Source organism: Pithys albifrons, chromosome 6 (genome assembly GCF_047495875.1).
Source record: "Pithys albifrons albifrons isolate INPA30051 chromosome 6, PitAlb_v1, whole genome shotgun sequence".
Classification (NCBI taxonomy): domain Eukaryota; kingdom Metazoa; phylum Chordata; class Aves; order Passeriformes; family Thamnophilidae; genus Pithys; species Pithys albifrons.
The window spans coordinates 37,510,564-37,537,963 of NC_092463.1; the positions used below are offsets into that span (position 1 = coordinate 37,510,564).

Sequence of the window (27,400 nt, forward strand, 5' to 3'; positions counted from 1 at the left end):
TGATAAAGAACTTGCCTTCCTCCCCTCGGTTCAAGATACTGATAATCTGCTACAGAGGAACTGACTTTTCCATTCGAAGACCGTCAGCAGGGGGTGTTGCAGATTGCTTGTAAACGAATCTTAACACCCCAACACTGCATTTCCTCCATCCCAGTTCCACATAACCACACTTCCTAAAGGCATGTCCACAAGTTAAGACAAGACTAAGTTCCATATAACCACATTTCCTAACAGCACGATCTTCCTCCTATTACTCTGGAATTCCTAATCATAGATCATCCAAGAAAGGAAGGATAAAGCAAAAACTTACTTGATCTAAGCAGAGTTCTGTGACCACTTTTTGGTGTCATTGGAGGTGGAACCGAATGACCACTTGAAGAGAGGATAGCATTGAAATAGAGCCCAGATCCCTCTCTCACTGGACTAAGAATTGGTGGAGGAGTGTAAGGAGGTAGCTCAAAGTTCCTGTCTGAAGGATGATCTGCCAGACGGACAGGTGACCGTAAGTGGCTCTGATATGGAGTAATGTTAGAATAAACGGGGGGTGCAATAAAGGTGCCAGCTTTGGGTGGTATGAAGAGTGGCTCGGGTCTTGGCCGCTGCTTTGGTTTTCGGGCAAAGCCCTCTCCTTCATCCTTTGGAACAGCATCTTCCTGCTATTAGGAAAAAAACCACATAATTTAAAACCTCAAGTAACTTGAGAAACTTCAGAGAGATGATAACACTTTCATGGCAGCTCAAAATCTGGACAGGACAGCTGGAAGGTGTCTCAATAATTAGCACAGAGGGAAAGAGGGAGGAAAAAGACAGGGAATGGAATTGACACAAGAATTATTAGCTCTTAGTGATTATGAGGTTGTATTTTACAAGAATGACACATTCATCTGGTCCAACCTCCATGATAGCTTTAAAAGAGGACATGAAAGCATAGCAGAACCCTGGTATACCAGGGTAATACCAAACAGCAGTAAGTGAACAGAAGACAATATAAGAATATTTTATTAGATGGTCAAGCATCTAATTTCAGAAAAACCTCCTTAGATTCCTGCCATTTCTCCAGTATTTGAACAATCTCTTGTACTTCTGAATAGGAGAGAGAGAGAGAGGAAATTAAAGAAAAAAAATCAACCCATCCACTCACTACCACCACACTGCCAGGGAACACTCATTCAAGTACCAACCTTCAGAACCCCAGTAAGAGGCTTCAATTACCTGAGAATAATCTTCACCTTGGACTTTACTTGTATAAAGATACGTGCACTACTTACAATTTATTAGTATCTATGCATGTATGAAGAAAGCACTCTTGAAAGAGTCAATTAATCCAGTGCTACTGCCATATGGCTTTATTCACTCTGTAGTAGTGGGACACAGCATTAGCTGTAGGCCATGAAAGGCAGCAGTGCCCAAATATATGGCAATACTATTATGAAAAAGTCCCCAGACTACACACATTCCAAGTTCAACCCCTGAGATCAACTGTGCAATTAAATCTAACAGATCTGGCTCATCTTCGGTTTCTTGGTCTATCCATACCTGACTTGAGGTTTCCATGTTCGTATTACGATTGGATCGCCTCCGAGTGACTATCACAGAAGGTTTGCGTTCGCAAGGAGCTCTATCATTTGTTTGGCCTCTCTGGACCTTTCCATCCTCAGACTTTTCCTTTTCAAGGCTCTGCAAGTCAATTTTTCTCACTGGCACAGACACAGGAATGATAAGAGGCACAAGGCTGTTATCCTCCCGGGCTCTTTTGGGAGCTGATGAAGAACTGGCAAATTCCACAACACTCTTTGCAGTTGTAGGTCCTGGAGCTGTTACCAGCACGCTCTTCTTCTCCTCTGAATTATCCAGTTCCTGAGAAGAAAAATAGGTTCCTAAAAAGTTCAACAGTACTTACATAATAAATCAGATGATATCTCACTTTCAGTGTATAATGAGTTTCTTGATGCAATTTGCAAGCTGAAATGGATTTGGAGGCATTATGGAGGAAAACACTGTTACCAAAATTCCGTGGAATTTCCTGAGGATTGCCTGTAGTCTCAACTGCTGGAATATTTATATACATTATTCTTAAGAATCATTTCACTACCTACATTTTTGACATTTTGTTTTCCAGATAAATTTGTGCCTTGCTGTATGACTTCCAACAAAGGTTCTTCAGTATTAGTAATGATCAAAAGCTGTAGATTATTAATTTCAAATATTGGATTTCTGTTCCCAGAAACACCAAACCATGATTTTAGTTAGATCTCTCACACAAAAAAGGCAAAGCTAGCTTTTTTTGCTGCATTTTTTTCCAATTTACAGAAAAAAACCCAACTCTTATTATAACTTGAGCCATTGAGTTTTGTTGTTCAACCAGGTTTGAGCCCGAAGGACTTTTGCTCAGCAAAATCAACAAGGTATAACCACAAGCCAGCACTTTTTGCACTGGTATCACAGCTTCCATGTCTGTTTTACTCATAGAAACCCTAGAAAAGAGAGCTCTAAGGAGATGGGAATGGAGGATGAGTTACTAGATAAACACAGGAATACTGTAACACCGAATGGCTTCAGGTACTGCTAGAGATCATTGATTTTTAGCCGTTCAAATTACTGTCAACATGTTCATTTCACTGTCAGTTCTAAAACACTTGCCAGCTCGCTCAGAAGCAAGATATTCAACACAACTTTCAAAAACACCTCTCTCCAGGGACATAAAAGGTCTTCTTGAGCTCTGATGAAGTACAATGCAGAAGCTGTAGAAGATGCTCCTTTTGGTGTTTCAGAACATCTCCCCAACTTCAAGCTCCATTTGGAAAGTCTTTGGATAGGATGAAGTATGTAAAGTCATGCTCCATCAGAGCAACCATCTACTGAGAAATCTACCTGAAGAGTTGCATGTTTTAGATAGAAACTGAGGCACAAAATCTCTTAGGTGTGACAGCAGATCTCCAACTCGGACTTCCAAAATTTCACAGGGATTTACTGAAGCCCTCAAACAGACTCTGTTGTGTGTCATTACGGGTAACTGTTCCTGATTAAAAAGCTAGCATGGACAGGTTTTGTCCTAAGGGTTCAGACACATCTCAAGTCATTTCACTGTAGTCACCAATGAAGACAGTCATTCAGCTCCACTGATGAGGGACAAACATGCTCCATGAAGAGCCAATCCATGATAGCTAGAAGGACACCAGGCTGAAGATCCCTCTTTGATGCTGTATTTATACTGAGGGAAGTAGAGCTGTATTGTTACAACACACAGCAGTCAGAGCCTGGGGTTAGTGCTCTGGTCTCTCTCTAAATGAGAGTCCTGGTAATTTTTGTTCATTTTAAGAGCAAGCAGGCCCACTCTGGAAAGCATTAAGCCTTCCAAATAAGCCAGGTACCGATCTGGAGCACATAAAATCTGCTATATCGAGAAGGTTCAGGACTGCCTGCCTCCAAAACCTTTCATTAGAATAGGGCTAAGTGTGCACAGAAAGGTTAACCCATAAGTGACACTGCAGTTTAGGAGTCTGACTGCTTCTTCACAGAGACTGCAAATGTGTGCCCCTACCACACAGTGAAGAAACACTCAACTGTAAAGCCAGAAGTGGCTTCCGCTGTCCCAGATTGCGTTTCAGGAGAAATTAATGAGCTCTGAGGACCTACCTTCACTCCAGGCAGGTGACTGCACTTGCACCTTCCCATAAAACTACCAATTTTAGCTTTGAAGGACATTCACGCTGACAGACACGTCACTAGAAACCACTACCTCTAGGTAGCAAGGGACTCTTGTAAATTTTTGTAGCCTTCCTCCACCACTTCAGGAAAGAGAGACTAACAAGGATGCCTTTTAAACACATGAACAGGTCATCTACTGCAAACAGGTATCTATGCCCACTGGTCCTGCCCATATGTGAAGAAGCAGCTCACACATGGCTTCAAGCTGCTCTGTGCAGACCTCCATTTGTGAGGGAAATTGATGCTATCACCCTATTACTGAAGCCTAGTTAAACACTTGGAATAGCTCTGGGGTCATCTTTGGGGATCATCAGCAGCAGCAGGCAGTTTTGAACTACTGTTTAGAGCATTCACACAACATTGTTACGCCATGACCAAGAAAAGTCTTGGTTTTAATCAGGTTCCTCCTAATCCACCTGACACAGCTGTTATCAGTGCAAGCACTCTGCCACACTTTGTGGGTACAGCAATAAAACAAGTAATGACAATGAGAATATGAACAAGCATCAATTCTGACTAATCTACAAACCTCAGGTACTTCCTGTGTGCTACACAGACCTTGGCAGGCCAAGAGTCACAAACTAATTTCCTGACTACAAGGAGGAAATTATGGCAGCTAGTCACACAAACCCCATCACTTTTCTCTGGCTGTATGATCAGCTAACCATGGAACTTTTCTTTTCAAGACTGGGAGGTTACCAGCAAAGGACTCTCCACCTTAATGACAGCAGGGATGACCCCTTCAACAGAAAAGAGGAAGAGGAGATCTGAACAGTAGGAGAGGCTGAGAAAAGGCACCACTGGGAACTTAATATAAATAGCTGAGACAACCTTAAAGATGTTCTGGTTCACACCAGAGCTTTTCTGGTCATGAAAGATCACACATACCTAAGGTTTACTAAGAGAGAACATGACTAATTTTGGAATTAAGCTATTTGTTTCAGATCCCTAAATAGTTTCTCAACTGTTTGATTTTTCCCAGAGGTAAGCAGAAAGGAGCCTCTGAACAAGGGACAGGACCTTCAGTTTTAGAACTGCTAGGGGATTTTCAGCTACCTCAGCATCCCTGTTGCAGAATTTGGGGCAGGAGGTTTGCTGGATAACTCCAGCAATTTGCTGCACTTTCACTTAGACTCTTGCATAAGTATTGAGGGCTGAACTAGTGATCTCGAGTCCTCCAGGACACCCACAGAAACCCATCAGACATTCTGGCATTCATCCCACCTATCCCTCAACCTGTTTGTAAAAAACTTGGAATTCACAGACAAAACTCAGCTGCAATAGCTGGAAGAACTGTTTCAAGGCCACTGGTGTGATCAGACAAGAAACCACACCAGCCTTTTAGAAACACCTGCCCACACAGTGCCTTCTGCCACCATTCTGCACAATCTGCATCAAGCAGAGGGAGCCTCTCTGCAGTCAAAATGAAGCTTGTCCATGAAGGACGTGAGTCCAGAACTACAATTCTGCAAATAAGATTTGTTTTTCTTCTTTTGTAGGTGAGTCCAGAACTACAATTTTGCAGATAAAACTTCTTCTTCTTTCACATGCAGCAGCTGATGCCCTGCCCTGTGCCAGGGGAAAGAGGTCAGGTGACCAAAACCTCTGTCTCCCTTCCATAAAGGAGTATTTAATTCCAGACACCCTTTAAGATCTCCATTTCAGATTTGAGAAAAGTTTACTGAACTATTTAAGACAACAAATCCCACTGCCTTTTTGCATATAGAAGTTGTATGTGAAATGAAACCATGAAACCAAGTTGAGAATTTACTGCAGCCTGTAAGCAGCAAAAAGCTGGCACCATGTGAAAAAAGGCACACACAGGTGATGGGCAGCTCTAGTACAAAGCATCAGTCATGACACTTATGTAGCCAGATACTGCTGCCCAGAACACTATTTTTGTATAACGTACACACGGCTACACTGGAATGTTCAAACAACTGGTTCAAAATATGAATGTATCTTCTTCCATCAATGATTTAACTCTACAGCCTTCTACACACTCTTCACATAAAGTATGCAGAGAATGCTTCCAGGCTGTTTGTAAAAGAAAGACACTAGTAAGAGAAATGGACCACTTTCTTCTGGTAAACATGTATTCTTTTTCTCCCTTGAACAATATCCAGCCCCTTAAAGACCTCAGGCAAGAATTTTAACATCTTTCAAAACCTCATCCTGAAAGCCTGAAAAGATCTAAACATAAAGTTCTTCTGCTAGTGCCACCATGGAAGCAAACAAGCTGCTTGCTTAACTGCAAAGAACAAAAGAGTATCTGTCAAAACACTCTTCTGTTTGGTCTTTACATTAGGAATCAAGCTACAAGCAGATGTGTCTTCAAATGGCCAATTTCTTGCTTCACCTCTCAGGGCCTTTTCCTAGATGCTCTATTTGCTTTTCTTGCCACTCTGTTGGTGATCAGAGTGCAGTGTAAACTGTAGGACTTCTGCAAGATAACCACACAATGGCTGGGAAAAGTATGAGCAAACAGACCATGCTATTAACTACTATCAAAACTACTTGCTCAACTGGAGTTAGAGAAAAAAAAAAGACTGAAGACACCATCAACTAACAGTCACTGTTTGCTGCCTGATGTGTAGGAAGTGGAGCAAGTTATGGATATTTGCCACAGTGTTTTTTAGTACTGTTTCTTCACTGGAACAGCATATACTCTAAGGAAAAGATGGGAAAAAAGAGCCACAAACAGACCAGGAAAAAAATGATGATGAGAACAAGACTAGGAATAAAGCACACTTCCCTTTGTTGTCTGACTGGGCAGCAGTGTAAGTGGCAAAACTGTAGGCAAAAGCAGCTCATGCCCTAAAATCTGTATTTCATCAGCATTTGGCAACAAAGCTTCCAAGGAAAAGTGAATGGTTACTTCTCCTGAGAGGCACTCAATGAAAGATTAGTCAAACCACAACTGTAAGAAAACCTTCAAAAAACAATCCCTCAAAAAACCCCCACCCAATTCCAAAAATCTCACCCCTTGTCTCCCTCTATGGCAGTTAATTTTGAACTCTGTCATCTTGACATATGGAACATATACTGTACCACTTAGACTGATGGGACACTGAAAAGGACAGGAGTAGTGAACTACCTATTCAGGCAACAGTAAATTTCTTCCCCATCAAGCCCTGCAGGTGGCCTACAGGCAGGCTTTGTTATCAGGTCATTCTCAGAAACGAGATGTCACACGAGACAGAATTTGTTATGCCTTGTGTAAGTTCTTCATGTAGGTGAGGCTTTCTCAGGCTTTTAATATTTGGCAAAATACTGAACATGTGCATTATGTAATTTTTAGATAGCACAATTTAGAAATGCTGAAACTGAAAAACTGGCAGGTAAGCAGCAGTCTTTTAACAGAAACGGAAGAGAACGTTAAATTGGTAAAAAGATAACACATACACTGCTTACACTTATCTCAAAATTCCTGATCACCTTGAGGCCTAAGCTGAAAACATCCGTATTTTGAAGTCCTGAGTTAAAATTACTTTCAGTTTCAGTGAAGTAAATCTCCCCTTAGGTGGTTTCACTGCACTAGATCTCTGTTCTCCTGCATCTATGAATTACAGTAGTTGAACTCACATGCCTTCACTCCAGAGCTGCCCTTGCCCTACACTTCAAGATAGCATCCTATCCTGCATATGTACATAAATTCCTTCCATTTCAGCCCTATTTTGTAGTCTAAAACATGCCATATTGGTTAGAATGTACACCCTACCTTTACATTCTGAAGAGAAGCCAGCTCAACAGCTTTCTGGGCCAAAGTCAGCAAATTGGCTTCTTGAGAAACACGTCGTCTCCGTCGGGTACTCTGGATTACACCACCTCTGACTCCCTGAAAATCATTAGTTCTTTGAGGGTTTTCTTCAGCTGCTGCTGCCTGTTTCTCCTCATCTCTACCATTCTGGGCTGGGGCTTGCCTGTCTGTTTCCATCTGGCACTGCTCACTATTGACCAGGACATCCTTCTGCTCCAGATCCATTCTTTTTGGGTGCGAAAAGCTACTTTTGTTGTGGGCCAGTGATTCAGGTGGCTGCTGTAATGGGACCTCTTGCTGATGTGTTTGCCAGTGATGCAGAAATAAATTGCTGGGTTGTTCTTCTGCCTGCTTGGAAGTCAGCACTTCTCCTGCAGATGTCAGCAGGACGCCTTCTTTGGAAAGTCTCCGTGACCTTCTTGGAAAGGGAATCTGGGTCTGAGGTAGCACAGCCTGTTGATTTTGCTCTGTTAATGCTTTGAACAGTTCCTGGTTCCTCTCTGTTTGCTGAAACTGGTGTGCCATCATGTGATGCTGAGGTGCTGCAGCTGCCACATGAGGCTGTGCTATGGAAGCAGTCTGCTGCATGCCAAAGGTTTGTGCAGCAGCCTGTTGCTGCTGCTGCTGAGGATAAAAATTTTCAAACAGTTGTAGCTGGGGAAGAGCTTGTTGTTTTTGCTGAGCAGTAAATGCTGGACTGGAAGAAGCTGGGGCTTCTTGAAAGACATGTAATAACTCAGGAAGACCTTGCTTTTGGCCTTGGTGACCAAATGCAAGCTGGAAAGGCTGCAATGGCAGACTCTGATTCTGTTCCTGCTGTTTCTGCATTTGATGAAAAGAATTCATCTGAGCTTGCTGTCTCACCAGGGCTTGCTGTTCCAGCTGAGCCTTCTGGGACATCATCTGCTGGACAGCATCTCCATATAAGTCCAGCTGTGACACGAACACTCCTTTCTCTTGATTTCTTTTAAGGGTTTCTGCGTGGCCATAGAAGCCTGGGGCACCAGCATTGGAGTGGGGTCCTTTTGGGTTGCCCCCAAAAACCATACTGTGGTTCCACATTGAAGGTGGAGACTGCCAGTGGCTGTCACTCCTCTCTGGCAGCCGGTTTCCCATTAGTGAATTCTGCCATTTGACAGCTGTTACTGACTGGGGCATCATCACTGATTCTCCCCTATCTTGATTGTAAACAGAGTTCATCAAAGCAACATTGTTGGGTGCACTTGTCAATCCTCCTGCATGAGAAATCTCCATAGTTTGGGAGACCGGTATATGCCCTCCATGACCATAGTACTGTCCTTCCTTAAGCTGCTGCTGTGGTTCTTTTGACAACACACCTATTTCCTGCTCATTAAAATAGGCAACTCGTTTCCCAGTCCTTTTGCTTGAAGACTTTTGCTGAGCCTGAAGATTCATGGTTCAGCCTATTCTCCCAGCTGCACACACAGTATTTACAATCCACCCATCCCTAAGGCTGGGGGATGAAAGGCACGGAAGTCTCTCTTTTCCATTCAGTTTTAGTAATAAAGGGTAGGAAAGAAGTCCAGAGGAAAGTGCTTTCACTTCCTTTTTCCTTGTGTGCTTCTCCCACTTCTTTTCTCTCGGATACTTTGTGGTTCAGAGGTCAGTATGGTCCACTTATTTACAGGTCCTGAAATAGAGAAGCAATTGCGATGAATCATCAACAGACAAAACTGGCCCATGAACACTCACATGATAAGCAACAATGTGTATGTCTGTCCCATTTCCCATGGAAATGAAGAGGAGGACAATATGTGTAAGAAACAATAGATCTGACTTGCTAGAAGAATGTAAACCAAAACAACAAAACAGATATCACGCTGTATTGGTATGACGCAAGTCCCAGTTGCACACAAACTTCTGACTAATCATTCAAGCTCATCCTGAAGGTTTCCTCTTAAACTCCCTCTCATCTGGCCAATTATTTCTATGTCTTCCTGTAGCCATAAAAATGTGTTTCTAATCTCAACTCAAAACCACAAAACAAAAAACCCTTATGCCTTGCCAAAAGGCCACATCTCCCCAAGACCTTTACAACACACACATGTACACAAAGGCTGCAGACAAATACGCAGCAAGATGCTCAATTCAGTGTTCTGAGGAAAGGGCCAGGCAGCAGCTCCTCAGTCACCCTGCTTCCCTGCTCCCTGCCAGTCATTACAGCTGCTTTCCAATACAGAACTGCCCCCCAGACATTCAAGCACTGGAGACAGGGCCTGCTCTGCCTGTTGCTCTCTCAGATGTTTTGTTCAACAGCTGAAAGCAACTGCTCCTGCTCTGGTCTCACTCACCAAAAAGTAGTTCGCGTAGATTGTTACAGCTGCTCCCACACACCAGCAAGTATCTGTTAGTGTAGAGCTACAAACATAATAGGGGAAAGCCTTTTCAGAACAGGCAATCTAAGACAATTCTATGCTCCTACCCTCTTCTTTCATGGAAATGAGCTACCCACAAACTGTAAGAGCCTACCTTGCAGGACTAAGGTCTAAGGTGTTAACACATGCACTAGTATTTCTATTAGCACACCTAAAATGTTTTAAGATATTTAGCTTTAAATTTAATTAAATTCTTAAACAACTACTACTACTAACACTCAAGTTATTAAGTGTCTCTACCTTTTTCAATATGCACTCTGTTCCACTTCACACTGCCAATATATTTCAGAAAGATTATAACAAATTGTTAAAAACCTATTCTTTTTACAGCTCTTCTGCTACATGATCAAGTTTCTCTCGAGTGGAGCAGGTAAGATTAACACACATTCCCTCAAGTGAAACATGCAATCCCATTTACTCTCTCTCTAATGAAAAATAACAAATAATAAACCAAGCACACCGAAGACCTGTAACCTGAGCTTTCTCTCAAAAGATATGGGTAGAGCACACATTTTAATACTGAGGTGGGCTTGGGAACATGATGAGGAGGAAAAGACAAAGAGTTTTAATTAACTTGCACAACTTCCACCTCAGAAGCCAAGCTTGGCTTCAGTACTACTGGAACCATGGGACTGTGTTTCAGAGCGAAGTGACTCACTTCCTCAGGCTGTTACATAGCTGTTCCCCCACACTGCCTCTTCAGCCTGGCTACAAACCATGGACTTCTGCCACCTCGTATCAGGAGCCAGGGCATTCCTCCCTCCTCTAAGCACAATGTCTCAGCTCATTTTCCAGGCCTCTCTCACCAGGACAAAAATAACTCTAGGAGAAATTATGGACATGTGAGATGGAAAATTCTCTCTAAACTGCAACTAGTATGCGAGTGCAGATTTCAAAAAGTAAGTTTTTCCTACTTCAAAACTTCACTAGGTGAGGAAAACACATATTAGAGCAAGAAACCGAATCCCTGGTAGCAAGAATGTAGAGATGGAAAGGCTGCTTGCTATATGCCTCTCAGGAGCATAAATGTTATCCTCTCCTTACTTTTTGCAGCACTGCAGATAACAGCTTAAACCACAAGACTCGAGGAAATACTACTAACAGTGGTTTCTGACACTGTCTTACTTTCTGTGATCATCACACGCTGTTTTTCTCTTCAAATGAGAAAACTTTGTAACAGTTTTCCTTCCACTGATGCTTCTACTTGTTTTTGCATTGATCAGTCACTTAATTCCAATAAAAAGGATGCAAGGTTTTCTGTATACCCAAAGGCATTACCACTAGATCAAAGTTTAACCTGCCAGACAGCTTTCTCAAGTTCTGCTGTAGATTTTCTACACTTTGAGGAAAAAGACAATACTAACTGCCAAAAAGCTGGCATTCAACTTCAAGTTCCTTGTTTTCAACGTCTCTTAAAAAAATTTAAAAAGAGGAAACAATAAATTAAAATTAAATTAGAAAATAAAAAAGACAAGAAAAAAACATAGATGCTGTTCTTAATAGTGGTGACTGTAATTTGCAGCTACCACACAGACAGGTATCCAAAAGACCTTTAGCAAGAGGACTCTCAGGTTAGCAAGAAAGCATTGCATTAGCCCAGCTTTCCAAAACTTCATGGCTCTGTTTCTTCCATTACTAGATAAGAAGCCACCGGCATCACAAGGCCAAACTCAAGACCAGTTTAGAACTGCATCAATCTGGGAAAGAGATAAAAAGATGCAAAGTTTTAAATGAAATAAGTTCAGAGACAACCTAAAGGAAGGAAAGCAGCACATACAACTGAAGTTCTTGTCCAGTCCAAAACCCAGGATAGTAACAAGGACATCACCAGGAAGGAAAGGGATTTGAGGTACTTTGAACAAGATATTCTTACCAAACATTCCAGTTACCCCAGTTATGCAAAAATAACTACATCCTAACTAAGAGAACACCAAGAACAAAACAGGATTTGGTGCATCCAGTATTAGACAGCAAAAGAAAACATTTTAAGATTACCTCTTTAGAAGTTCTTTCTATATAGAAAAAAATAAAGAAAAATATCCTGTATGTCATCCTAATAATAATAGTCTGTAGTTTAAGCTTCAGTGATAAATGTTCAAGTTGCAGCATGACTGTGCTTCAGGAGAGCTCACACTTGGCAGCTTCACAGGATGAGCACTGCTGCCTCTCTGACTAAGCAAGCCTCCCTCCCTGAGGTTGAGGGATGAGCTCACACTATCATCATCCTAGCCAATTACCAGCTTTGGGGCTTTTATTTGTTTTGTTTTACTTTAATTTCAGCACAAGAGTCAGCCTGCAGCAGCACAGTAAAATGGCAACACACTTCCAGTTTTAAGTGTGATGTGGAGCAGTACATCCCTGACTATTTCTTACCTTTGAATAAAGCACAGAGCCAGTTCCAATTCTTTAATTCCCAGAAGACACTGTGTCTTGCCTCCAAATATACTGAGGTGTTATGATACCTTGCATTGCTTTTACACTGCACAGAGAAAAAGCAGAACCTAGCATCAGTATATTTTGTTTTAATAATGCTAAGATTCAGCATGTAACATCATCAGTTATTTTCACTTCCAGGAAGTTCTGACATTCAAGAACATCTCTTGAACTTTCTCCAGATGAATATGAATAGGACATCATCTCCTTAATTACTGTAAATATTTTCAGATTTCTAATTATTTTTTCATATTGCAAGGCTTTATCTTCTAGACTTGAAAGGAATGCCAGACTAGATACATCACCTGGAATGAAATGAAAAATACATCAGCAAAGTAACCCACAGCACCTTACTGAAAGAAGTCAGAGCTGGCATTTTTAGCTAAAACTTCTCCAGCGTCTCTGCAGCAGCGCAGCAAAGACAATCACAAACACATATAAAACACCACGTGTGCTACATTCAGGCAAAGCATCCTGAAGGACTTCCTGATGTATCCATCCATACTGTGGATGTCCCCTGCCTGCACCCAGGATGTTGGTTCTGAAATTATGCAGTGCCTTGAGAACAGAGATATCTGAGAAGTGAAAAGCACTCAGAGCCACTCACCAGGTTGGTACCAACCATGAGGACCCATCAGCACATTTTACTCAACCCAAAGCAGACAGACATCCCTATCCATTGCAACCACCTTGGCCCAGTTTATCATTAGACTGAAGAGGTTATTATAAACCCTTAATTAAAGCTTATTTGATTTAGGGGACAAATTGAAAACACTCAACTGCAAATATATCTACCTCTCTTTAAAACTCGTTGCATGTATATTTAATACCCACACACCATTATTCCACTTCTGTAGTATATTCTCTTCACTAAGCATGTGCACATTTGTACAATTTCACAGATCAAGTTTGTGACTTCACATGCTGCAATAACCTTAAACTTTACTCTTTAGCTCAGCTGTTGAGGGCTGTGCTGTCCTGTGCTTTGTTTAGTCCATCTGCTATACCACCTGTATCTGGTGTGACAAGCAAGTTTAAGTTGTGCACATTCCTCAACTCCTTTGACAGACAGAATGCTGCAGAAATGACTCAGGAAAGACTGACTTCTCCTTAAATCTCAGCAAAATTAAGGATTCAGAGAATAACAGCAAGTGGTTATAGGCCATCTTCTATTCCCCTATCTTAGCTTTTAAATTCCTCTATTTTAGAGTTTTTTCCATGTAAAATAAAGTGTTCCTGGGTTCTAGCTCTATGTACATTCTCAGCTGTAACTGGAACAATGCTGTCATAGTTCCTTACAGGAAATCTGTCAATTAAGAATGATAAGAATCATTTCTCACTAAGTCCTTCTGCTGCCAGCAACTGAAATTACTGTTCCCTCTAAGAACCTCAATCACTTTTATTGATGGTGAACAGATTCCAAGAACAATTGTTACATTTAAGTCAAATGCAGAAAGCCACCCAGCATCCTTCTGAGACAGAGCAATCAAACCTTCCTTCACTAGTTTGCTCATTATTATGGTCAAATACCCCATTTATGAAACAAAAGAATCATGACACACATTTTACTAATGAGAAACAGAAACAGGAACTAACTCACTTCTAAGATCACACAACAAGGAAGGTAAAAACAAAGCCCAGAGTAAAGGCTACTAGCTACCAGTTCCCCTTCAAACCCGCAAGACAACATGGGTTTAATTAAAACTACCTGTGGTGAAAGATAAAAATTGAGTGCACCATTTACGTATGTGCAGAAAGAGCAAGAAAAATTTTAATTCTTCCAGTGCAATAGCAGGACAGAGGAAGTTCAATAGGGTAGGTTTTGGATTTGGTGGATTGCACTTCTAAAAGTGACTGGAGACATACAGGGCAACACAAACAAACTTGTCCCTGGTGACAGAAATTGCCCCCTTAAAACGACTAGTAGCATTTGCAACAGTCATGAGTAAGAACTGAGAAAGGGATGAAAACAGGGGACAGGGTTTGTGTTTGGTAAAAGATTTACAAAGCTTATTGCACATATCCTATGCTTACCCTGCTGTATCTGGAAACAGCTTCAATCCCTCCCTCCAAAGCCTCTCCCACACACTCACTTTGACACATTCTCTTCCAGACAGTTAGCTACATCAAAATTCCTGCAGATTGTTTGCAGCCTCCCACTCACCACCTTCAGACACCTTGCACAGGAAAGGTAACAGCAGAGAACGGAAAATAGACCATGTTTGTAAATTCTATACAGCAAAGCACAGCAATCTGTCTCCTGAAGAAAGGAAGGGGAAAGCTCAAAGCAACTGAGAAACACAACAGTGTCCAAGCAAGAGAAAAACATAAATGGAAGACAGTGGTTTTAATGTTCCTGTCACCTCACCCCAAATGGTATTGCACTTGCCAGACACCTAGAATGCCTCTCACTGTAGCAAAAGAGGTCCAGGACTCCAGCACTACACAAGAACAGCAAATGAAGCCCAAAGTGAACAAGCAGAACCAACCAACTGAATAGTCTCCAGTTTAAAAGAACCCCACCACAAAAGAATGTAAGTAGGTATCAATTATCTTCCCCAACACCTCCAAGTAAGAAACTAATCTGGAGAACTGGATCAGATTAAAATCTATGACATGAGGATGGTTTGTTTCTGTAGCACTGCATAGCAAAAAAAGGAATCCTACAGCATGGCCATAATAAAGCTACTTCACAGACAGACAGACAACAAAAAGGAAAACAGAGCATCCAGGAAGTTTGACAACTTCCACTTTTTCCTGAAGGTGCCTGCCTCGGGCTAGCAAACACATACCTAAAGAGGTAATATGCATGGCAGGTTTATGACCTACTCAAATTTTCATGTGATTGGCCCATTTCTATTGCAGAGAAAGACTCAGGCTGTAACTGACTACAAGGGCACTTCTGCCCTGAGGACAGCACGGTTAACATGACTTTGCTATCACTTTCACTTTCCCATTTTCAGAGGCTGCAATTGATAAAGCTTTATTAAATCACCGTACTAAGCAGAGACTCAAGAGTGAAATCCATCAGCTCTGTGGAGCAAGGGAGACAATGGTCACGCTGCAGGACTTGGTGCCAGCAAAATCAGGTAGAGGGTATTGCACCACCAGATGCAACAAACTGCTGCTCCAACCTAGACCATTCCTGACATTCAGCAACAGAGGCTAATTACTCATAGCAAGCAAAATAACACAAACTATAGAACTACCATATTGTTTGGGGAAAATATACATACCCAAAAGGAAAAATGCGAACTACACCTCATGAACTAATCAATCCAAGGAGAAATACAAATCCTACTTCAATAAAATATTTTGGTCTACAGTAAAAGAAGTAATAAAGGTGAGGCAGTGAAAATGCATTCTCATAAATATTATTTAATTGGGCAGTTTTCTGTTCAAATGGTCATCAAATTCAGCAAAGCATGCAATCTGATTCAATTCAGACCTACTGTGTACACCCATGAACATGGTTTTATTTATCCCCATCACCACAATTTTCCACATTCCATCCAAACACACAGATCCATTCTAGTCTGTAGGACATTAGAGAGAAGAATTCTTAGGTTTTGAATTACAGACTCTGAAGCACCACAGATGCACCTCAAAGAGAAGTTCTCAGGTAATAGTTTGATGAGAGAAGAGTTGTGTACTATCAATGAACAGTCAAAAAGAACCAATTTTTTGGGTCATATTCCTCACTGCAAGCTGTGAACTTGTACAAGTACTGGACACATCTTTTCAAAACACACCTGGATTTTTCCACATAATTTTGTTTTAAAGGATGAGAAAGACACAAAAAGTTGTTACGAAGAAAATACCCATTAAGTGTTGATTAGTCTTGCCCTTACAACAAATAAGCCAGACAAAACCTGGCTTACATAAACAGCTCCACCATGCAGAATAAAATCTGCAAGGATGAGAAAGAAAAACTAGAAAAAAGACAGACTGATATTTTAAAACAAACAAACAACAGAAGGCAAAAAAAGCCTCAACAAAAACCACAACACCCACCACAACCTGATTTAGTTTTAAAGTAATTGACAATGTTGTTTCTACCAGCTGTTGAAAAGATACAAGTCAGATTCCCAATTTCATTTCTTTTCAAGCAAAACTTTGAATGGTATTTCCAAAATAATTGCAATTTCTGCAAACCTCATCTTATGAAAACTAACAATTCATGATTTACATCAAACTAGTCTTCTGTCTTGCACTATGAGAGAGGCAGCTACATAAACTGGTCTTTTGTAAACATATATGCAGGAAAGCCCATCTTTACAAATGGCTTTGCAACACAGACCAGCCTTATCCCTTAATAAAACAGGTACATGGTACATTTCTTAAATTGGTTAATGTTTATAAACTGTATTGAAGTTAGGAATATTAGTTCTTATACTCTGCCATCATGATAAACACCATGACCTGAAGAGGCTTGGGCAGCCTTAGAGTGCAGAGTGAGCACAGCAATTATGGAATACAAAATGCTTCTTTCAGGTTTTGTAAAGTTCCATAAACATGAACATTATTCTCTCCCACTGGAAATGGGTTAACAGCTCTAACTGTCAGCCCTGAGATAGCTATTTTAAGCTTTTTTGTTTGGAGCTGTCAGGGAAGGCAGTTGCTAGCAACAGAGACCAACACTCCGACAGGCGGGAATCACAGCAGGAATGGCAGCAGGCTCCAGAGTCAGAATGGCAAAGAGCAGGCCAAAAGCTTTTCCCTGCCCTCGCATTCGCATATCTGACATGACCACAATATGTCCTTCACTCTAAATGCCTCTCCTGCCACAAACACGCCAGCTGCAGAATTGCATGGACACCCCAGAGACAAACTAAATCTCTGCATCTCAGCCTTGAGAAGAAAACACATCTGAATGCACTGAGCTGCAACTGGAAGGGCTGCTGCAGAGTCAGTTGTTCCCATCTCAAACCTCTCCAGCACAAAACCAGGCATGCATAGATATCCAGCATATACAATACCACAGTTGGAGTGCTCCACACGTTCCTTCAAGGCTTTGCAAGAGGTAATGGCCTACAAACAAGGGAGGAGAATGGTGAAAGTTCACAGAGACAATGATACTTTCCATTCCCAGAGGTTTCTTCACAAAAAACAAAAATGCACTCAATACCTAGGCCATAGCCCTCAGCTGAGACACTCTTAACACCATCGAGCAGGTACCATCACTCAGTCAAGTCTGGCTGGAGAAGAGCTGAGACCAAAAGCACAGGCAGAACCCCAGAGATCTGAGACTGGTTTACAGCTCTGCTGCAGATACATATCTTAAGACACTTTAGATTGGTTCATAAAATGAGAAAAATACTTGGAACCAAATACACTGATAATATGAAGTGGTTTGAGGTCAAAAAAGTTGTATCATCTTTAACAGTAGCCACTAACAGCCTGCATGGGGATTCTTCCACAAAGAGCTTAGATGTCTAATTTGAGACATGATGCAACTGGGGTGGTGACAACCACCAAATAAGAGGGAGTAAGCCAAAATAATGAAGGAAAAAGGTCACACGATAGCACAGTTGTTCTTTTGTCATATGCCTGCCTCCATCTCACTTGACCCAATAATATCTTTGTTTATCAGTTATCTAAGCTGACCTTGGTTTGCCCACATCCACACACTTGCAGCAAACTGATGACAGTATTGACTCAGATAATCTATTATAAAACTATCCAAGTAGTCAGCCTTTAACAGCACTGACAGGGCTTTAGTCCAGATTTCTAAAATTATGTCTTTTAAGAATTCCTGTGGTCACTGTTGACTATAAAAGGGTCTTTTTATTGTGCTGGTCTGTTACAAGGTACCGTAAGCTCTTGGCCATTACTGGGGCTGTCAGGCAATGCAACAATGCAGCTAAGCACATGCATACATACTGGGAGTAGGAACATTGAAAGGCATGGGCAGGTATGATCACCACACGGTGCAAAACAGTAAAATTGTAAGAATCCAGGGTCCCAGAGAGCACTCTGATTCCCTAATCATTAATTAAAGGCCCCTAGATTCAGAGTTTCCTGCGAATTACCTGCCAGACACCTGCCCAATCTCCTCCTTTTAGCCACAGGGATTTCAGTGGAGGAAGAAAACAGCAGATGGTTGGCACCAACACCAGATCAAATACAAAGCTCTTCCATTACTCTAGAGACTTATTTGTATCCTTACTAACATGGAGCACTTCCACAATGGGGCATAAGCGACATCAACCTCACATGTACTCAGAACAAAGATTCAGCTCAACAAGCCTACCTAAAACCAAACAAACCACTCATCCTGCAATTTACATCTAGTAAGAAAAAATGTCATTCAATAATAGTGTGAGGAAAAGTCTCCTCTGTTAAGAACCCTTACAAAGCTATTTTAAACTGAGCACAAGACTCAGTTCTTAGTAAAACACAAAATTAAGGTCACAACGATTAAGTTCAATACTGCAGAAAAAACTAAAGTTTGTGCATTAATCCACCTGTACATGGAGTTCTATGACTGTTAAGCAGATCAGAAGTGCACTTAGAGTCCATTCTGCAAGTCCTGGAACAATATAATACATTTTAATTGAAGTCATAACATTTTGGGTCAATAGTATCACATTACCCTTTGAATAGCTGCATTTGCTAAAGATACAAACCATGTAATGGCTATCAGCAGGAACACTAAGTCCCTGCAAATTGAGAAAAAATAGGTCATAAATAATTGGAAAGTCACAGAGCAACTTACTAGAAAAGCTGGGAAGAGGATCTGTGCTAAACACTTAAATATCTCTAAAAGAAATCACAGAGAAAAAATAAAATCCTTTACATAATATAGTTTTCACTTTGGAATGAAAGGCTAAAAAACCAATCATGTCTTCAGGTATAAGGATTCCATTAACTTGATCCTCTCACACAAAAGAAATTCTGAGACTGATGCTCCTTTACAATCCATAATGCATCTAGTCATCTAGTTTGAGGCCAGGCTGGATGGAGCTCTGAGCAACCTCTATTGGAAGGTCCCCCTGGCCGTGGCAGGGGGATTGGAACAAGATGCTCTTTAAGGTTCCTTTCAACCCAAACCATTCTGTGATTCTGTGATAGTGGATTCGAAAGGATTTTTTTCACAGCAGCCAAGTAACCCTCTCTATTTTAAATAGGTTACTAGATCAGTTTATGTCCCACAGCTTCTGACGACTTTAGTATTTTCAACAAATCTTTAAATAATACGAATGAACATTCAGACTCTCATCATCAGGCTGACATTTGTTACACAGTTCCTCACTATTTGGAAAAGATCTAGGAATCAATTGAGGCAGAAAAACACGTGTCATGTGCAATATTCTGTATCTAACAGGTGAACAAAGAGAGACAAAGCTGTCTGGTTTGCACTAAAAGCAAAAAGGCAGCCAACAAGAGATTATCTTTGATCTCGGTTTTGCTCACAGACTGTATTAGGAAGATGTCAGGTAAAACATCTCCATTTCAAAGAGATACACTGTAATTCAGACACTGGTATAAAACATTATATCCTAAGTCCACCATACAACTCCCCCTGCCCTGATGTAAATATTAAGGCTATTTTAATATAAAAGTCACAATGTCTTCCAAAGCCCATGAAAGTTCACCCACCCATATCTGTAAAAGACCTCAAACATTAAAATACACGTCAGTGTCATCCTAGAGATCTCTAACCAACTCCACAGATCCAGAGTTCTACAATGCATTTGCACTGCCCACGAGCTCTGCCTGGAACTGTGGGCTAAGGGCAAGGGCTCTTTCTGCTTGCATGAACTGTACTGGTTGGGATTTTTGTGTTGCCTTTTTTTAAGGAAATGACAACATATCCAGCTCTGCTCCTCTTATTATCCATGGCTTCACTTCTTCCACTGCAATATAGAAACTGAATTACAGCAATATCTGTTTTACATGGTTGCACAGTCTCATAATCACACTGTAACAGTACTACACACTTGTAATGCATTTACTTTGACCATGACTCTAAGGGACAGAACTACTATTATTGCCTTTTTACTGAAGAGGACTAAGTCTGGGAGAGAGGTACTTTGAAATGACTCACCTGAAGAGGTCTATGACAGAGGAGAGAACCTAACTCAGTGTCATGCTAATGCTCTACACTTTCAGTCATGTTGAGGAGTCTATTAGGTACTCAGTTTGAAATGCCATCTTAAAGGATGGCTAAAGTGCACGTGAAATCTCTCCAAAACATTTGCTCCTATTTCAGCCTGCCCACAAGACTGTATGCCATGCAAAATAACAAACTCGAGATAACCACGTAGCAGTCAATGCGGGTTTATTGTGGATCTAAACATACCGTGCTACCTTTTATGAGAGCTGTCACCTGTAAGGCCTATGTGCATAGTGATGCACTAGCCTTGGCTGCAGTGGTGGCCAGGGGACATACAGAGCAATTCAGGATACTGGGAAGGCCTGTTCAGGTGCAATCATGGCATTGTTATTAATTTTGCTTAGGAATTTGGTACCAATGCTGAAGAACTTCTTGAAATCCCTTCTAAGTATGCAATTACAAATTCAAGTGAAGAAAGAAGGGAAGGAACATACTAATTTTTACCTATATGTAGGTTAACTCTGACACATATTTTCATCTGTTTACATCACTTAGGATCACCATAAGCATAAAAGCACACTTTGAAATCAAAGAATAAAAAAGAGAGCTCTTAAATCTTTAAGACTGTGCTTTTAGCAATTACCATGACACATATATTCCTCCCAGCTTTGCAATCTCCTTCCTGACAACCACTTCAAGAACAAAGAAATTTTGTTCTTTTCCCACAACTGTACCATCTGAGGTGCCACAAATAAGAAACAGTTTTCAGGTCTACAAGGAATGGGTGCCTGATGGAATTGTGTCATGGAGCTCACCCATGCAGGGACAAGTGTCCATCCCTTGAACGCTCTAACTGAATCTTCTGTTTAACCTGGACAAGTTAAGAGCAACTAATAGAGATTTTTAGAAGGAACACAGCACAGATTGCAACAGTTGGTCTGCAGGAACAAGGACTCTTCCAGCAGATCATGGAAAGTGCTCTACCACTGCCACAGCTGGCCCTTCTGAGGCCCCAGAGGTCAGGGAACACCACGGCCTTTGGCCACTGTTTTGCCCTGCAGTTGCAAATGTCAAATTTCCGTCATTGAAGGGGTGAGAGGGGGAAGGGAGGGGAAGAACCATCACACATTTGGTTATGAAATATAACAAGGTTTCACAGAAAAAAATAAAATAGAGGCCAAAGTTTTTGAAACGTAAATAGTAGAGATGAAATTGCAAATCTTTCTATAGAAAGCTCTGTATTTATCACAGCTACTTACAGGAGGGGTAACAACAAACAAAAAAAAAAACACATGAAAACCAAGCATTGAGAGTTATGCATGAGGGTCGCTAAGTCACAGCATTACTTAGACAGAAAGAACAAGTACTAATTTTCACATAACTGCGATGACATTTGCCTACTACAGTAGATTAAGTCATTAAGGCAAAACTCTTCCTAAATCTCACACCACTTGTACTTGTGGCTTTGTTCTCGGTCTGCCTGAACACTGCACAGAAGGTTCCCTTTCCGGCAAAATCTGAAAAATCAGGGTGACAAAAGTACTGTCAGAGCCACAAAAATGAACAGAAGAGTAGAAGAAATTTCACACTCACTGCTCTCTGCACATCAGACAATCAAGTGAAAAAAGTTCATATAAAAGAATAGGTGCTACATGTACACAGTTCCTGCAGGTAGCAGTCAAGTATGTATTACTGGAAACGCTTCTAAACCCAGCAGCTTTGCTTAAGCAAGGTGTGCACGTTCTCCTGCTAACTCCAGCTCACTGTCTGCAAGACGTGTGACCCTGGTGTTGGCATGAAGCCCCAGAGCAGCACCAATGCAGAGACAGGGATTCCCCCGAGCAGCACTTTCGGAGGCGCAGGGCTGAAGAATTCACCACTTTCGTTTTCAGACTGAGGTCAAGTGCGATGGTTGGTTTCCATTCATGTTGCAACACGCAGGAAGTTACCATGAGAGAGCAGGGTGAGACAAATAAAAAACTAGCAGAAAGAAGAAAACCTCTCCCTCCTGAAACCACAAATGTATCAGTCCCTCAAGGTGCTCTTCCTCTTTCACCTACAGTTCCAGTAGATTCTGTCCATTTTCTAGAACACAATGCCTTCCAGTTATATATACTTAGTTCCACAAAGATATCATGGCAGGACAAACTGTTTCAAAAGACCCACTCAATTAAGCAACAATAATAACTTCTTAGTGTGCCACCCCCTTTATTTTTTTAAGATAGTTTCTCAGAATTGGTAATTTCTTCAATACTGCAAATTGTTAAAAATAATGTGAAAAAATTCATTCACAAACCTCCCCACAGCATTCAGTAGACAATGGATTTAGAGGTTCAAGTTTTTAACAGCGGTAGTTGGAAAAAACCCCACATGTTGGTTGCTCAGATCACAGTATCGCTTCACTAGCTATCTAGTCAAATTCTAAAATAAGTATATATGCAGCTCTAATGTTAAAAAAGGAAATCGCCTACCACACTCCCATTTTTTAATCTTTTTATACCTTAAGTAAGTAAAATTACACTTCTGGTGGTCTTTGAATAAACAGTTTAAAATAAAGTCCCTATCAATAAATATACTTTGTTTGCCCAGCTGCAATAGTAAAAGTTTTCTTCAGTTGAACATGGACACATTTCTTTTCATGTTAATTGTGGAGAAGTAATTCTTCAGGAATAAAATCTCCCCACTGTGTGTTTTTTGCTAATCTGTGTACTTAGAACAGTCTGTACTGCTGAGAGTGACCGAGCTGTTACACTAAACCAGCCTAGGAATATTTTCGACCATCATTCTCGGGAGGAATGAGGGGAGATGTAGATTTGTAAATGGCTAAAACTCTCTTCTCCCTCCCTTCAAGCAAATGGCACACACACAAATATGGCAAGGGAAACAACCTTCCAACTCTTGAATTTTTGCTTCAGTTCCCTAAAGTAGTTTCATGCACAAAATTGACATGTGGAAAGAATAATCCACAGCGACCAACTTGCTGAGGGTTGTGGAAAACTGGTCTGTGCAGCACAGCAAGCTCTTCCCAGAGATCTGCTGCTGCTCAGACCTCAGTGAACATGCGCCACAAAAGCAGCACCATGTCCTTTCCAGGCATTCTGAAACCCTTCAAGGTTTAAAAGCAATCACTGACCACCTCTTCCCTCCCACACTAAAGCTGAATAAGCCTTTTTTTTTTAATTAAAAAGACCAACATAGAATTACAAACATGCACTAACTTAGTCACGTTTTAGTCTTAAGGCATGCAGCTCCATCACACAGCCTGCCCTAAGGCCTCTGGGTACTGGCACCATTTCTATCAGCAGACAATCCATTTAGTTTAAGACACGGAGGGTGTTGTTTAAACCTACAAATTTGCTTTCAGTTTGAAGCTACTTTTTTAAGGCAAAATCCTACCAGTAACAAATCTCTCTTCATGAAACATCTTAGGATTTGAAAATGAAGTGATGAACAGTCCTTCATTAAAGTATTTATTAAAGAACTCCCTTATTCATTAACAACAAAATAAAAAACAAACCTGAAATTATCTTATACCATATCCACTATTTTACAATCGTAATTCCTTCCTAAGTAAACAGCAACTCTCTTTTGTGCTGTCTGTATATAATTTTAGCTCAGTTCTTTGCTCTACTATTACAAAATACTTTAGGAAGTGTACTTGTAATTACTAAGTATCTTCCAAAATCGTAGATTTTTTTTTAATATCTTCTTTTTCTGTATTTTGGAGGTAGCAAAACACCAGCTTTCTCCCTGACAGGGGAGTGCTGCCATCCTCCCTTGCTCTCTCTGAGCATAGTGACATCCAGTAGGTTAGTACCTCCAGCACTCAACCCCAGTGTTACCATGGTCCATTCACACTGCTGTGAAAGAACTGCTCAGAGTCACTTTTGTAGGCACCTGGAAACCAAGACATTTTATTGCACGTTGCTGTTGTACTCATGGCTGGTGTCTCCCAACCTCATTTGGTTTTTCAAATTCCATGAGATGCCTATTTCATTCCTACTAGGCAGGAACAGTGTACTCCAATCACTACTACAAGAAGCTAGTACAAGAACAAATTTCCATTTATAGCTCTCTACTAAAGTTTTCTCTCCTGTTCAGGCAAACACTGGGCTCAGTAGGATTACAATCCATCTGTGCATGTATCTGGTAGAAAAGTTATTTCCTCTTAGAAGGGGTTATATTTGTTTAGCTGTTCCAGTACAGCTGCTCCAAAGCCATTTGGAGTCCAAAAGCATGCTCCTCTGATGTTGCATTTCCCAATGAAATGCCTCAGCTGCTGAGAAGGAGCCCCAGTGATAGCCTGAAGAAATATTATCTCTCAAAGGGTTTGTGTCCCCCCTGCAGCTGAGCTGACTGGTCTCCAGTGATGAAGCCCAGGCTGCCCTCCCAGACAGGCTGCTGGCAGCTCCCCTGCCCTCACGGGCAGCCTGGCGTGCCACGACCTGTGGCTGCAGCTGCTGGGACAGGACACTCAGTCCCCACCTCCATTAGCTCAGGCCACCCAGGCTCAGCAGGCACTGAACACCCCTTGCAAAGGCAGGCAAGGCTCATCTGCAGCACAAGCACAGGGTCCTGCACCCTGTCCAGCACAGAAGTCATCCTGGAACACACTCACTTCATTTAGGTCTTGAATGAGGATTTTTCAATTATTTCTTTTTAATATACAGTCCCTCCTGGTTGATATACAGCCTCTGTTGGTTATACTACTTATTCTGCATTTCCACAAGCAGTAAATATACACAGCTGCTTTTTCAACTTCTGCACTGCAAGGAAAGCAAACTCCCTAAAATGATGGATTAAAAAGTCAAACTACATCACAATGTTCAGACTTCATTAATGGGGAAGGTCTTTTTCTGTTTTGTTTTGATATTAAAAAACCCTGTACACTGCTGCTGACAAGCCTCAACAACAATTCTAAATTCTCTCTCAACTGCTTTAATCCTCACCTTCCAAGAGATGCAATGCTTTCAATGAAATTAAAGCCATAACATATTTATATATTTTGTTTGGTAAGAAGAAAATGTTAAGGCTATTTGCAAGCACAATTTGCTTATTGTTGTGACTTCAAACAACATCCTTTATCATTAACTAGTTGTATGCTATCCTGGCCATGTATTACACTTATGCTGTATGTATACACGCATACATTTACATGATTACATACACTGCAGGCATGAGGAATCTCTTCCATCTGAATTCGTTCTTAAGCAATTTACTTAAATCTTTTTTTTTCCTAAAATAATGCTTTACTCCACAAACAAGTAAGCATTACAGAAACAATCTGATTAAATTACAAAGGCTCTACCACATTAATAATGTCTTTGCAATCCCCAAGGAATTGTAAAAACACACTCCCTTGTTTAAATTTTGAAATAAAAATAGTTACGTTGTTTTAATAAGTTATTTTAAACAATGCATCAAGGACCTCAAAGTTTTTTCACCTTTACTTTTCAAGGTGTTTGTTAAACCTATATTTAAGGTCATCTACAAAGAGGAGGGGAAAAATACTTTTCAGCTGGCTATACTTTAGTATTTAAAAGATACTGCAATGATACTCTTAAAATTAGGCATATCTTATCTAAAATTATAGACAAAGTTATAAATTTATTAAAATTAATTTGAGAATTAGGACTGACAGTACAGAGAAAAAAAAGCCAATTCACTGTATTAACATCCCTGCCTTAAATTGTGAGATTCAAGACAGATTTTTCCAGCAATTGTATTTAATAATAGTAAGGGACTGCAACTGTTGCTGAACAGATAAGCTGACATTGTTCCAGACACATGAGTTTTCCAGATCTTCCTATTAAAAAAAAACCCAAACAAAAACAAACAACCTCCCAAACACAAACAAACAAACCACCCCATCACTTCTCTTCCTAATTTAAAAAATATTCTGCAATGCTGGTGTAAGACTACAAGTGAATTGTGTGAATGAATAAAGGGATATGGAATAATTAAGAGTGACAAACACAACTGTAACTTTTCAGTAAGACAGCTGCAAGTAATATTAAGTAAAATGCTTTGAAATTATTTCTAGCAATGAAGTTGTTTTCAACCAAACTGATGATGCAGTTGAGAACTTCTGATGGTGTCAGAGTACTGAATATTAAAAGGCAAGAGAAAACCAACTTTCTTCAACAATAAACTTCCCTCTATGCCAAGCTGTATCAGCTCTCCAAACCAGGACTGTAAGTAGCAGCTACAAGAAAGCCTTCCAGGTTTTCCTCTCTTATGCACTATGCTAAGGGGTACTGCTTTTGAGTAAATCAGTCACAAGCAGAAAACTTACAACAGAAAGAGCAAAATTTCCACAAGACTTTGCAGTTGTTACTGTCAATTTTTGATTCTGTCTGGTGGGTCTCTCTAGCCACACAGTGTCAAAAGAGTATCAGTGTCATACAAAGTACAGCTGGGCTTTTGTACAGAAATACAACTTCTTTCTGCTCCTTACTTGCTTGTACCCCAATGTCACCTGTGTGCAAGACTGCTCTGTCATTTTTATGTTGCAGCCTTTTGTGCCCAGGACCAATACTGAATCCAAGCTACAGCCGTTCCCAATGAAGGGTATAACACAAAAGGTGACAAGCAATCTATCACCAAACAATTTTTAGCCCTTTTTCAAGCACAAAACTCTCATATGCTTCAAACATGATGCATTAAACCATTTGGTGTTGATAGAGTAGTATTAGATTTTCATTAAAATATATCAACACTGTGCAAAAATGCTTAGGGGGAAAGCAAATGGTTAAAATCTCCACGAGAGTTGCTGCAAAGAAATAGTGGCAAGTAACTTGACGAATTTCACCAAGTCTCTTGCATTCAAAGTCATAATGCTTTTCCCTTTCAGACAGGGTCTCACTATGTCCTGCCAATTCATGAGTTCCCAAAAATAAACCAGTCGAGTAACTAAAGATGTCAATAGATTTTCACATGGCCTCCATGCATCCAAACTGTACGGCTCAGACAGCTCTTGTAAACAGTCAGGCATCCTACACTTAACCTAGAGCACTTACCCAAGCAAATTCTGTCACTTAAAAT

The 27,400-nt window shown here is 40.7% G+C and overlaps 1 protein-coding gene across 5 annotated transcripts in view; it reads right to left on the minus strand.

Annotated features, from left to right (window-relative positions):
- Positions 1-27,400, minus strand: part of MIDEAS (mitotic deacetylase associated SANT domain protein) — a 52,926-nt gene that overhangs the window by 14,661 nt on the left and 10,865 nt on the right. For 2 of the 5 annotated variants that reach the window (XM_071558293.1, XM_071558294.1), the window contains exons 2-5: positions 12,238-12,343; positions 7,430-9,119; positions 1,537-1,857; positions 311-656 (exon numbers count right to left, since the gene is read on the minus strand). In XM_071558293.1, coding sequence (XP_071414394.1) covers positions 311-656; positions 1,537-1,857; positions 7,430-8,884 — 2,122 coding nt within the window. In that variant the 5' untranslated portion in view covers positions 8,885-9,119; positions 12,238-12,343. Of the gene's footprint in view, positions 1-310; positions 657-1,536; positions 1,858-7,429; positions 9,120-9,780; positions 9,831-12,237; positions 12,344-27,400 lie in introns of those variants that run through there. The other 3 variants (XM_071558295.1, XM_071558296.1, XM_071558297.1) reach the window with 2 other exon arrangements.